Consider the following 13,962-nt stretch of genomic DNA (forward strand, 5'->3'; position numbering starts at 1 on the left):
TGGAGATGAATAATGTGCAGTAAAAATCAATAAACCTTATTACTAGTCACTAAGGGGACTGATTTTATGCCTATAAAAATAAAACAATTATAGCAATATTAACGGCAGATTCATCATAGTAATATAAAAAGTCCAAGTGTGCCTGTCTGTTGGGAATCTTTAATTCATCCTTCCATATTAAGTATTCACAAGGCAAGAGAAATGGAGCCCACTTCATAAACAAGGTCTAACCTCCCGTAATTCATCTTGCCAAGTAAAATAAAAAAAAGGACAGAGAACTCTAAAGCCAATTTTGCCGCCCAATGTAAATGGAATGACCAGGAAAGGATAAAAGGTAAAGCCTTGAAAATATGACCAGTAAATCTTTTTTTCATGCCATAATCAGTGTTCTTTCATGTTATTGTGCATTTACAGCCCTGGAACAAAACAGGTGGCAAGCCTATAAAATCGTTTCCTTTTCGGTAACATGGGTAGGAATGGGACTTCTGCCTACACGTCCTCCGTGACTAGGTGTCTATTCATTTAACTGAGGCAGTACCGATGAAACATAGAAAAACRGCCTACAATTTATAGCGTGCACAGCTGCTCTACCAGGGGCATTAGAGGTTTAAGTACTGCTAATACCACCAAGCTTATTAGGGCCTTGCTGGAGCCTGTGGAGGCGGCGCAGTTGCTCCTGCTCCAGCAGCCGCCGGCTCCCTGCCCACGTCGACGGCGCCGCGCTCCGAGCGGGCACCGGGAAAGCAACTTGAGACAGACACTGGGGAAGTACAAAAACAACTTTTTTTTTTCTTTATTCTGATTGCCAAATTATTTAAGGCAGGTATAAAAATGAAAGCATTCAATATACATTTTACATAAAATAAACTAGATTACAGCATAAAACAAGTAACCAGGCAATGGCATTAAAGTCTCTCTTCTAAAACTGGATAATTGTAAACATTAAAAAAAAGACTGCAGGACTATTCAAGTAATAGAACAATCACAGATGTCTTCTCGTATGCAGGCTATCAGGTTATTTGCCATTCAAGATTATCAAAAAAGACATTTCATTATTCACAGATGCTCATTATCTTCCATTTAAAATCTATACAATTATGTACAACACAGTTTTTGTGGTACTGTTATCCCCATGCCTTCCAAATGTTTATCTTTCACAATACACAATTACAATGAAACAGTTAATACAGTAACATTTTACACTGATGCATCTTAATAGGAGCCACCAAATAGACATCTACATTGTACCAAAGTGTCATCACAGTTAGCCTCTCCGAGGGCTCGTAGGAAATAAGGGTATGCAAGGTTCAGGCACACTGATACATAACAATATTTATTTACAATTAGAAAGCAAGGAAAAAAAAAGAAAAAAGAAAAGAGGAAAAAGGGAAGAAGAAAAGAAACAAATGGCCTTTCATGATAAACACGTGAAAAACATGAACGTGCTATAGGTGTTYGTTTATCACGTGAATGTATTATCCCCATTATTGTGTGATTTGCAATGTAGCAGCAGACCCTGTGTGCGAGCCTGGTTATTGATACAAAAAAAGTAAAGAATATATATATATTTTTATATATATATGTATATATATATATACGCATATATATATATATATATAAAAACAGAAGTCTAATTACAGCAACATTTGTTACTCTGTGATAAAATCTGCGATTTACAAAAATGAAATGACTGGTTTTTGCCTGCCATTAAGGCATTTCAAATTAACACCATGGAACTGATGTCTGTAATAAAGCGCTTCCTCATGTGATCCAGTCACATGACAACGTATATTTCCAAACTCATCATTCTCTGAAAAGAGAAAGAAGAATGTTTAAGTCTCGCGTTTCCCCTAACACCTTCTGCACCTCGGACACGCTGTGGAACRAGACCTGCACAGCACTCGATCTCACGCCGCAGAGACAGCAAGTCCCATCCTCATCCCTCCCCCACAGAGGTCAATATACGAACAACCGTGTCAGGATTTATCTTCTGACTCCCGAAACCCTGCCCTGCGATGGGTCTTTCAGAGTTAGAAACCTCCTCTCCCACTCAAATAATTCAAGCTATGAGTCTTACAYGGTCACTTGTTTCCCGAAAGACACCAGTAATCACGGAACTTTATAGCACTGTGTAACACATTAAACTCTGAGACTTAACACAGAGGTGATGAAAGGGATCCTACTGTTATGAGTGCACTGAGTTTTCACTTAGAACAGGATCATTATTACCCAGAAGGGCGTCTCTCCTGTTGGAGGTCGAAGAGTAAATCTTATTCACAACCTAGGAAATAACTATGAGGCGAATGCAAGGGATTCCTATGTACCTTAATAATGATACAACAGCTAATGGACTCTTCAAAAAACCCTCTGAAAATAAAATCAGCAAACCTGAGAGATTCGCAGATTACGTAAAAGTCTAAATTTACCATGTGGAAGATGAATCTTAACTGAATATGACATTTTATCCCCTTCTTAAAATCATTTGGATCTTAATTGTACATCATAATCACTTTGGTTTTTTTCTTAGCAATTTTCTTTAAACCTAAAGCATATTCTGTGGAAAAACTCAGAAAGCAAACTATTTGTTACCTCTTAATAAGCTATGTTATAATTAACGGACCCAATTCAAAGACAAAATGTCACCTTAATGATAATCAGACCTAAAATCCAGCCAACTTTTCTTCCCTTCCTAAAAACTTTGTCTTACAAGAAAATGCAGCCCTCTAGGCTAGAAAAACTATGATTTGCTTTCTCCTCTCTGTATTAAGATGTATAACTCCAGATTTGCTGGGTATTTACCTTCTTTGTGCAGGAAACATACCAGACGCAGATGCCTGAGCAGCCACCTGCTGAGTGGCAACAAGGGCAGCAGAGGTCAATCCTGAAGGAAAGAAGAAACAAAAGAATGTGGATGCACTTCTGGTTTTAATGGAATTTTGTGTTTAGAGAATGGGAGGAAGAAGCTCCAACRCAAACAAATAAAACAAACCTGCCACTAGAAAATGGCTTTTAACACTACACAAAAGGGGAATGTCTCAGGCAGCAGTGTTGAGACAGCCCGMCCATTATGCCCAATGTGCCTGCACAGAGTATACTGAATTCTCCTTGATAATAGGTATTTTACAAGAAAATACAGCATTCCGACTTATTGTATTACTTCCCAAGTACTGCTCTGCATGGTGCTAAATGATTTGTATGAATTCCTGAATAGGAAGCTCAGTAGAAATAATAGGTACCAGGAAACAACAAGAACAAAAAGTCACAGTGAATTACTGGAACGACATGCTAGCTGCTCAGAATACAATACTTTCATAATAACTTATCATTTTTACAGTTTTCCTACTGAACGAGCATAATGCATCCCATAAGGCATATGGAATCACTGAATCAAACTGAGAAATTTCAAGACTTTTACACACAAAAAATAACTGCTGAGGCACTGAGTGAACGTAATGAATTAATGTCATTTTAGCTACCAATTGTGATAGCACATACTTTACTCCACAGGAGGAAATATCCTTTTAATTCAGCTAGAATCCAAGGTTAGAGAAAACCACTCAAAGACTGCTATAAAACCAGGGAGAATGAATCAGGCCTTTTCCCTGACTGGGGTGCCTTTTCCCTGACTATAACTCCATGCGCTGCATTGGCCAGAACACAAAGAGCCCTCTTTCAGAGGCTCAAACTGTAACAAACTACGACCCTTGCGACTGCAATACCCTGTACATAAAATATGTTCTGTATGAAAAGCTTTTGTCTTTGCTAGACTTCTTCCATTGCTCACACAATCCTAATTATATAAAAGGGAGGTCATTTGTGGGGTTTCTTTTTTTTTTTCCTGCCTTTTACTCGGCTAATGTCAGTTTGAAGCAGGATTCAAAATGTTCAAGTGAAAAACAGCCTAACTGGTAAATCTTTAATAATGTGCTCACAATCAGTTGTGGAAACAAAACTTTGTATTTCTCAGGAATGAAGCTATTTACTTGAGGTTTTCTTTGCTGTTAGTACTCACTGGGAATTTTCAAGCCTTCTGCCTGAATATAAAACCCTTCTGATTTAATGAGGGGATCTCTATTTGAAAAGCTTTACGTATGTATGACTTGCAATGTCAAGGGACAACTCCACCAGGCAAGCTAACCCATTACAGCTCACCTTGAAATGGGTCGTATTGACCGGGTATGAGTGGATAACCCATTCCAACGTGTGTGTGATGGTGTGTGTGGAGATGCCGCTGGCCGAAAGGAGAGTGACGGTCTCGCTCCCTCTCCGCTTCCCGTTCACGCTCGGCTGCAGATTTTTCCACAGGCTGGTAATAAAACCGCGAAAGAAAACTGACGTGAGAATTTTAAAGGGGAGAAAATTGTAACCAAAATACACTTGATCATATTACCTGTCAGTGAGTTTTTAAATTCACATGATGAAGTTGATTCTCCAGTGTGCTGGAGATTTACACTTGTGCTAGCTCAAAGTTATCTCAAAATTAATCCTGGTATTCTGGTTATATATAATCTGAAAGTTTTTAAAGCACAGATTTTCAGATGAAACTCTGTGTCATGAAGCCACCATGCTGACCTCTATTTTTGGTCTCCCTGGCTGACCTGCCAGTATCTGAATAACTGCTTTGCACTGCTGAGAGCTGATGCAAATTAGTCCGCAGCCCTCTTTACTGCACACTGAGGAACAAACCTGCTTGAGCAGCAAGAATGTCCTTTTCAAAGCAGAATCAAAGCCAGTGGCTTGCTGACAATTAAAGACAGCATCAACTTATTTGAAAGTAAAACTACAGCGTTTATTCTAACATGGAAATAGTCAGAAGCTAGGATGCTAGATGCTAGCATCCTAGATGCACTGCTGCTCCTAAGATATGGCTTCATGACAAATCTACTCATCTAAGGAGATGATATAGCTGATTCTCAAACCAAACTTACTTCGTTACCTGCTTTCAAGTAAGATCTTCTAGTTTAACCATAACACACTCTGCCATGCATGAAGAGATATCACTCAATCTAGGTTTCTGTATGAGTCAACATATTTAAGTTAGGAAGACTCTATGCACAAAACCTTGTTACTTGTACCTCTTCCAAGTTACATCAAAGAAGTATCTAGATTTTAAATTACTTTAAGTAATATTATAAAGAACCACCACGCACTCACAGCTTAATGCGATACTCTGAGTATTAAAATAACATTCTCTAGCCCACCTCGTAGCTCTTCAGTTACAACAGATGAATGCTTACAACAGGGGACTTGCTGCGATACTGGCTGGCATGCTGCTGGAGCAAATCCAGTGCTTTGGACTCAGTGGTTGATTTTGCATTGATACTCGGGCTTGTGTTGACCTTCTCCGCCTCTTCTCTCCCTGACATCTTCCCATAAACAGGATAATGAAATCCTGGAGAGAGATAGGCCCCTGCAGGTAAACAATAAATGCCACATCAAGTTATTGTTTTTACATTTTGGTTATATCAAAGTGGGAGGAGGGGGTGGTGAAGGCAGGAAACAACATCAGAATGGGATCACATGGCTATCAAACTGTATCTTTGCTCTTCGATTTTTTCGCCTAATTTGCCCTGATGAATGGAGGTTATAAAGAGGGCTGAGCTGATAGCCATTTTAGACATTTATGGGTCCTCTTTTAAGTGAAAGGAATAGTAACTATAATGGTTCTGACAGTAAGTGCTTAGAATATTTTTATAGGCAATAAACTATCTGTCAGTCTAACAGCAACAGCAAACTGTCAAGGCTTGAGGAAACCACTGTCAGGATCTCTGACAGTTCATAAGAGGAACACTTTGTGTTGACTTTCCCTAGCGTAAGCTCAAGCAAAACAAATGTCATCTGCAAAGCTTCCAGCAATGAACAGAAATAGTAAAATGYGGGCTTCGCTGCTTTTTGAGTATGTAAGTCTTTACCAGTGCTCAAGGCAAGTTTCAGCATACATACCAGGATAGCTGTGCATGAGGACGGGAGAGACGGCACGATAGGCTGGGTGGCTGGGATCGTACATCTGTGGATAAGGATAGGCATGCAAGTACTGGATGTATGACTGATGCTGACTCATTGGTGAAGAAACTGCCACTCTAGCACCCCTAGAATCCTTCCAATTTACAGGAGTCTTGCGGTCATCATTTTTTATTTTGTTCTCATCCACTGACTGAGAATCAGAACGCTTGACCTCTTTTGGCTCCTCTTTAATGCTTGCTAATGAGACAGGAAGGCTGGGCACAGAGCTTTCCTTGTTAGGTGTTTTTCTTGGGCTGTCTTCTTTCAGCTTTTTCTCACGATCAAGTTCTTCGGATTTTTGCTGATCAAGGTATTTGGGCTGATAGACATAATGATGCCATGTTCGTGAATCTGGGTCCTAACGCAGAGGAGAAAAAAGTGTTCTCAACTTAGATGTTGAAATATATCGATATTTCTCATGTTTTGGTTAATATATTTTTAGTAACTGCTTTAATAACATATCTATATTACACAGAGGTATGCTTGCTACAAAATGCCTTGAGGTCAAAGTCAAAATATTACCATGAAAAAGAGACTATTATCTAAATGTAATTCAATTGTTTCATCTTATATCCTCCACCATGCCTTTAACTAGCTTAATCATGAAATACRTATGCATTGAATCAAAGTTCTGCAACCACACTACCCAAAAAATACTTCGATTAAAGTCCACAGAGAGATTTTCCAACTAGAGAGCAAAAAATATGTGTGAACCACATAAGCTGCCTAATGATATGCCAGGGCACTCAAACTACCTGGAATGGTCCATCGACCTGAAAACCTGATCCAGCTGGAAAGATGCTTGTGCTGTCTCTGATATTGCAAACACTGACACATCAGTGGAACACTAGGCATTCAGGCAGGTGCCTGCACCTGACAGACAGCCTTGTTCAAAGTGTGTGGAATGACACATGCATAAGAGTTTACAGGATTGGGACGACAAGGTTAAAAGAACACATACAGGATATAAAAATAAATATTTTGGCAAAATATGCTATCTAGGCCAGTTTATAAACATTGTAGACCAGTAAGTGTATAGATCTGACTACATGAAATCAGGACTGAACAACAACAGGAAAACTTCTTTGTTTGTTGTTTTAAATGCAAGCTATACACGGACTAATTGCACACACTGTCTCCAGCATCATGGCAGATGCGACGGAAACACAAGCACAGACGTAGACACCCAGGCTGACTGCTTCAAATACTCATTTGAATCAGCAGAAACCTCCTCCTTGGGCTGGTACCATCCCACTTCCTTTACAGCTCCCAGCTCCCCTCTCCTGACCCCAGTGCCACTTGAAAGACAGCCTGATAGGGCAAGTCTAGCCAGTACCACACAGCACAACATGAAAGTGTCTGACATTGAGGCTCTGGCTGGCTCTGAGCACAGAGACAGTAACATTACCTCCACCGAAGGAAACCCAACATCTAGGAGGGTCAGCATGAGCCACTGGATGAAATCTTCGCTCCACTGAAGTCAATGGCAAAACTAGCACTGACTTCAGTGGCAAGATGGTTTCATCCATTGTGTAGGGCTGTAGGGGCTGGGGGTTGGGAGAGGAGAGGAACTTAACTGTTTGGAAAAGGTCACCTTGGGTTAAGATAAAGAGCTGAGCTTCAAGCCAACTCTTCAAAGAATCAGCTCACCCATCTTTAGTAAATGCCAACTGTCATTTAACAAAAAAAAAAGGAAAAAGAAAAAAAAGAAACACTTCAAACTGTTTCAAATCTACTTTAAGTCCTTTCACAATGAAAGCTGCTTATTTTGCTTCAAATTCTCCATTTCTGAACCAAGTAAATTGCTTGGAATTTACATCTAAAAGAGAAAGCTATTTTATTCTTGCATATAATTTTAAATAGTCTGGTCGTATTRTAAGCCTGGATTCTGTCACCACTTCGCTAGATAACTTGKTTTTTTTTTCCTCTTTTCAGATCAACTGAAAGGCCTGATGGTTTATCGACTGACTATAGTACTATCTAAAAAGAAGAAAAAAATAAAGAAAGGGATGGCTGCACTAGTTTCACTGTGAAGGTAACAAGATGGTGACAAAATTGGGGACAAAATCTCACATGAATAAGAATAAATCATCAAGACACCTACACTGCATTTCCTGTGATCTCACCTGTTTAAATCTGCTGGTGGGATCTACTCCCGTCTGCTTCATGGAGTCCATGACCGATTTCATCTCCACAGCCTCTTTTATGAGCTGGTGGTTTTCCATTTGTTTGGCTTTGAAACTGTCGGTCTGAAGCTGCTGCTGGTGATTGGAGAGGATCTGCGATTTGCTCGTCTCCTCACCTTTGTTAGGGACTGATGGCCCTAATTTAGTGTTATTTTTGCTTGCCTCTGGAGTTGAAGGGGCCTTTGAAATTGTAGCAGATGGGATATTCTTCTGCTTGTTATCATCCTTCCCTATATCCTTCAGAGTGGGYTCGTTCTTCCTTTCACAGTCTCTTCCAGTTTGTGCCATCTTCTGTTCTGCTAGTCTCTGGTCCTCGTAGTATTTTTCATACTGCTGCCTGTAAGCAGGGTTGGAGGCCATTAAGGACTTTTGGTCCATATACAGTCCATAAGCATACTGGCCGTAATAAAGTGACTGGGCAAGTGCAGGGTGTCTTTGTGTAATTACAGACTGATGCTGCGGCTGCAAATTAGAGGAGCCAGTTTCAATCTTCTTGGGGTCCAACGGCTCAATCTTCTCTTTCTTCTCAGCCTCTTCCTCGGTCTCTTTTTTAATCTTCATCCCCTGTGGTGTGCTACTGTTCCCAGCTGCAGTGGCAGTGACCTGTCCGGAGTGCATGTAACTTGGAGAATAATAGGGATCGTAGCCATGGTAATAGGGAGAATGGGACTCTTTTGCTTGAGCCGACTGTGCCACGGTCGCAGAATGCCCTTTCACGATGCTGTCCTTACCAGAAATAATGTCTGACGGAGAGCTGGCCTTTGACCTCATGCCCTCCGACCGGCTGTCAGAGCCGCCGTCATCGGCCGCATCAGAGATATCGGAATAAGCAGGGCTGTTGGTTTTCGCGGCCGCGCCGTCCGCCCCGTTTTGTGTCAACACGTGCAGCGGCGCCAGCGAGGACTGCCCGTTGACCAGCGTGCTGCACTCCATGCGGGAGGCACTGCCGATGGACGGGCTGGGCGCGTTGTCTGTGAACGTGTAAACCTTATCGGCTTCGGCCTTGATGCTCGCCATCCTGCTCTCCTGCGACTCCGACAGCCCGTTGGCTAACACCTCACTCTTGTTGAGGTGGTCCTTTAAAAAATGGCCAGACAAATCCTTCCCAGAGCCCTTTGAATCCTCCAGCTTTCCCAGCTTGGAATCCACCTTTGGGCTCCCAGTATCCTTGCTCTCCTTGTCCTTTATCTTTCTCTTCTCCTTTTTCTTTTTGTCTTTGAGCGACGCAAGAGATGGGTTGACAGTGCTTGGCTCTCCCATGATGGTGGGCTTTGGTTGAATAGGTTTTAGTGGAGGGCTCTTTGGTGTCGCCTGAACAACAGTCGTCGTCAGAGAGGGCAATCCCGGTATTGTCCCTGCCGTGGTGGCTGTAAAGGCCGCAGTAGGTATCGCTATCAGCTGGGGAGGAGTGGGTGCTGGCGCAGGGGCGATGGGCCTGGCTGTTTTCAGTTTGGAAAGGTTTTTATCCACTTTGCAGTTGTTAGCTTTTTTGCCTTTATCACCCAAACCTTTCTTTTCTATGAGCCCTTCAGCCTCCAGCTTGGGCATTTCGGTCTGCAAGCTGCCATCTGGAACCGAGCAACTGTCCAGGGTGGCCGCCATGTTAGCAATTACTGGAAGGCTGTTCAGTTCACTGCTCAGACCCTTCTTTTTGCCTGAATTCTTGCCAGTTTTGGAACTGATAACTGAACTGGGGCCGTTGCTGGTCAGCTCCCTCTTCCCCTTTGGGGTCCCTGTGGTGGTGATGGGGGAAGGAGACATCGGTGCTTTCAGTGGATCAAAGCCGGACATGTTTGTGCTTGTCTCGCTGCATTCAAGTGCCACATTGCTCAGCGCTTCCTCGCAGTCTGAAATTTTGTCTTCGCTGTCAGGCTCAAACTCCAGTTTGTTTTCTGGGTCTAAATGTGCGTGAGCCTGGTGGTATCGCAGTCCATTAATGTGCTTGTACTTTTTGTTGCAGTTGGGGTGAGGACAGTCAATCAGCACCGGGGAAGAGCAGCCTTGGTCCAAAAACGTGGTCTCAGGCTTCCCCTGGGGGGTGGTGGGAGTGCTTCTGGAGTTAGTACGGACACGTTTTCCCGGTTTATTGTCTTCTGAGCTGGAGTTCAAATCTAGCTCCATGGGAGGCTTATTCTTCCTCTTGTTGGTGGCCGAGGGGCTGGCTTTGATGTCGTCGATGGCACAGTTTGGGGGTGTCCTGCGTCCGCTTGTGTTCAGGCTGCCCCTGCGCCCCTTCCCGTTGGCGCCACCGCGGTTCTTGCCCTGGAGCCCTCTGGACTCTGCAAAGCTTGTGTCGCTGCCGGGTATGGCTGCAGCCGCAGCCGACCTGGCCCGCTTCCCCCGGCCCCGGCCTCCCCTCATTTCCAGGTCACTCGTTGGCGACTCACAAAACCTATAGAAACAAGAGCAGATGTCATCAGCAKGAGCTGCAAACTGAACAATACTGCAGCAGCACCGCTTTCCATAACAGGGCCTTCAGCCACGTTCAAGGAAGGATGTGTTTGGCCCAAAAAAAAAAAAAAAAANAAAAAAAACACCACTCACAAAATGTAAAAAAGCATCTAACTGGAACAGCAAAGAGAAAATGTTTCCAAACTTATAAAAATGTATTTTAAAATAAATTCCCCTTTGATTCAATCCCACAGGGGATTTCCTCCCCCCTCGGAAAGACCAAACAAAAGGAAGCAAAACCACTCACCCTAACGTCTCTGCTTTCCAATGTGGAACAGAGAATTATTCATTTCACTGATGCATGTTTTCAATTACACCCAGTTGTTTTTTATTAATCTCTGAATTTTCTTGACGCGGATGGCGGGGGAGGGAGAGCGCAGAGCACTCGCCTACCTGGGAGGGGCCCAGTCGTGCTTTGTGCAGTCCAGCAGCGTTCCCACGTAGGTCTTGTTCCTCCATGTAACATTCACCACCAGAACACCTGCCGGTCGGAGAAAAACAAAGTATTATCGCAGCCAGAACAATAACTAGAGGAGTGTTTTTTTCTTTTCTTTTTTTTTTTTTCCCCAATACACAAAGCGAGAGCTTTATTCTCATTCGCTTTCAAAAGCTGTGGTCGGTCCTCTTCCTCTTTTCTGGTTTCGGTGACCTCAAGCTGAAACCCACAGGAAGGAGAGGGAGCAAGAAGGAACGGTTGTATGTGCAAACGTGTGTGCGGGAGCCCGCCTGTGACTGCGCCATCAAGATACAGCTGACAGAAGGAAATGGTTTTTGCCATGTCCTGCTGTAAAACGGCAACACTCACCTCTTAATTTTGCTATTATTGCACATAATTGCTTTCGCTTGGCAGCCAGCCAGCATAAACTGAGCACCAGCTACAGTGTTTAAATCAGTAGGTGACAGAGAGGAATTTGCTTTGCTTTAAACAATATGATAATGATGCTTCTATTTATTTGAAATTGCATATATCTAAACACCCAGGAACACATGCACATGAAGGCAATGTAAGGCTTGCTCAGCACAGAGAGATGGCAATTTGTGTTATCTGCCTTCTCCGCTGGGGAAAGGGAGGAATTAAATAAGGAACTGCAGGCTTACAGTAAAGCTGAGAGGAATCAAAATACAAATATTTAGAAAGAAGGCTGCTTTAAAAAATGCATTGTGTCATTTAATTGCTTTTTGAGTTAAGATTTCTGTTAAAATGTAAATACATCCGCCCACCTAAGGCAGGCTTATCGCTCTATTCAAACCATCTGTGTAAAATGYATACATGGTAACAATGTCCTAAATAAAATTAAAACGGGAAGAGGGCTTAAGGGTCAGCCAAGCGTTTTCAGGCTTCTCTCAAATTCAAGTTCACCGAAATAATTTATCACCATGTCCATGGTCTAGACAATGTAGTTGCTCCCTTAATTCATTAGCTATCAGGCACAGACACCAGGATATTGTTCTTGAGCTCTTGGGAAGAGGCACCGAAAGGATGTATCTCCCCACTTAGACCAAAGAAGATGTTGGTTGCAAAATGTCTCTGAGAGGTAACAAATGGCAGCATCAAGGCTTCCCCTTCTCCGCTCCCCAAGTCCTAGCTCCAGCTTTTCCACCTGCAACAAGGAATATAATACTGGCACGGTGCCAGGGCGTCTCCATCAGCACCCGCCCTGCTGGTTCCGCCGTGATTTTTAATCTCTGCACTGAAGCTCTCTCTCTGCGCTGCACCAAGGTAATGCAAACATGGAACCGGCAGCTTGCTTCCTTGGGGGCTTTTTAACAGTGCGGAAATATTTGAAGTGCTGTTAGCCGCGGTACATGGGAGGAAGGGATTTCCTTGAAAATTCTCAACAGCAGATTTTGAAAATTATTCCCTGTACAGTTTTAAGCTGTCGTTGCGATGAGACAACGGTTCAGCTTCACACATCACGGGGGGTGGGCAGCTCACMCGGTCTAAGGGATACAAGCCAAAATCGCCCTCCAGTCAGGGCCAAACCCGGCCCTCTCCAACAACACCAGCCCCTGTGGAGGCAGAGGGAGCAGGGTGCAAAGTGATGGGTATTCTCCGAGCCTGGAGCCTGCCATGTCGCACAGCTCACCCTGCCCCGCTTCACCACGACCTCCTGCTCTGCAGAGCAAGGGGGGGCTCCCAGCCTCCGGCAAGGGATCACCTTTCTGCGCTGCTCTCCCTTTCCCAATAACTACTCCATCTTTAATTTTTAAATGCAGTTGTTGCATTCCCAAATAACCCTCCCTCAACATTTCTGCCTCTTTCTATGCACTGTATTCATCAGTTTCTGTAGCAAAACCACAAGCAGCCTGGTTACCTGTTAACAGAAGGCAAAACAGAAAGCGGGAAGAAGAGGTATAATAAAAAGTAGCTGAAATCAATAAATATTTCAGTAATTCTCAGAAGACATTCAAATGACCTTCCAGTGTGAGAAAGTCAATACTTCAAAGCAAACAYGAACAAGCTCCTCCCTTAAAGTCAGTTGCATTTAGCATCATATTAATTCTGCTGGCCTTAGCTGAGGCCTCCATACGCAAGTAGGAGGGAAGATTAATCCTCACGCTGTGTTAGAGTAACTGTGGCAAGGAATAAATTTCCTTTCCCTAATGAACAGCATATCACTCAGCCACAGGTATGATTTCACAGAACAAGCTGTGAAAGGAGCTCATTTAATTTACCAAACCTATCGTAGAAATGGGTCAAAAGAACATGGGAGACAGGATCTTAGGGAACCCAAGACTGTAATTAGACCAAAGCACTGGAAAATGCAAAAGGAGAGCAGAGAGATGCAGCTAGAGAAGAGAAAGGACTATCCCTGTTGCACCCAAGCAGGATGTCCTGCTACACATTTCTCTGATCTAACATATTTGTCCTTGGCACAAAGCTCATGGCAGTCTGCCTTGAAACAGGGCTCTCTCCTGAGATTTCTTTCCAGGAAGCAGTATGTGAGGAACCCTGCAGCAGCCCTCGGAACACGCCGAGAAGCAGGGAGCCCCTGTGAGCACAGGGTGCAGGGAGCCACAGACCCGCCAGCCCTTGGCCAGCCTGTTGGCGGCCCTCCCATGTGTGTCATTGCTTACCACTACCACATGGAGGTCGCACCAAGGTGTAAGAAATCTCTGTAATGAGAGCGGGGTTCTACTCATTAGCCTACGTGATCTGTAGTAATCATTTATTTTGTTTTGTCTCAACAGGAGGGAAACTGGGGGAAGAGCTGGAGGAAGCCAAAGGTTTCATACCACCYCAATACTGAAATGCATTTTCACATGAAAGCAAAACAAAATGAAAGACAAAAAAAAACCTGGAGGCCAAACTATTCAAAAT

The 13,962-nt window shown here is 43.2% G+C and overlaps 1 protein-coding gene across 1 annotated transcript in view; it reads right to left on the reverse strand.

Annotated features, from left to right (window-relative positions):
- Positions 1 to 1,756: 1,756 nt before the first annotated feature.
- The window catches only part of ZNF608 (zinc finger protein 608), a 78,702-nt gene continuing 66,496 nt past the window's right edge, over positions 1,757 to 13,962 (reverse strand). The window contains exons 4-10 of the mRNA XM_026046582.1: positions 11,034 to 11,121; positions 8,130 to 10,581; positions 5,944 to 6,361; positions 5,238 to 5,410; positions 4,153 to 4,306; positions 2,800 to 2,881; positions 1,757 to 1,810 (exon numbers count right to left, since the gene is read on the reverse strand). Coding sequence (XP_025902367.1) covers positions 1,804 to 1,810; positions 2,800 to 2,881; positions 4,153 to 4,306; positions 5,238 to 5,410; positions 5,944 to 6,361; positions 8,130 to 10,581; positions 11,034 to 11,121 — 3,374 coding nt within the window. The 3' untranslated portion in view covers positions 1,757 to 1,803. The remainder of the gene's footprint in view (positions 1,811 to 2,799; positions 2,882 to 4,152; positions 4,307 to 5,237; positions 5,411 to 5,943; positions 6,362 to 8,129; positions 10,582 to 11,033; positions 11,122 to 13,962) is intronic.

The sequence above is a fragment of the Nothoprocta perdicaria genome, unplaced genomic scaffold, assembly GCF_003342845.1.
Source record: "Nothoprocta perdicaria isolate Ctin4 unplaced genomic scaffold, notPer1 scaffold_45, whole genome shotgun sequence".
Lineage (NCBI taxonomy): Eukaryota > Metazoa > Chordata > Aves > Tinamiformes > Tinamidae > Nothoprocta > Nothoprocta perdicaria.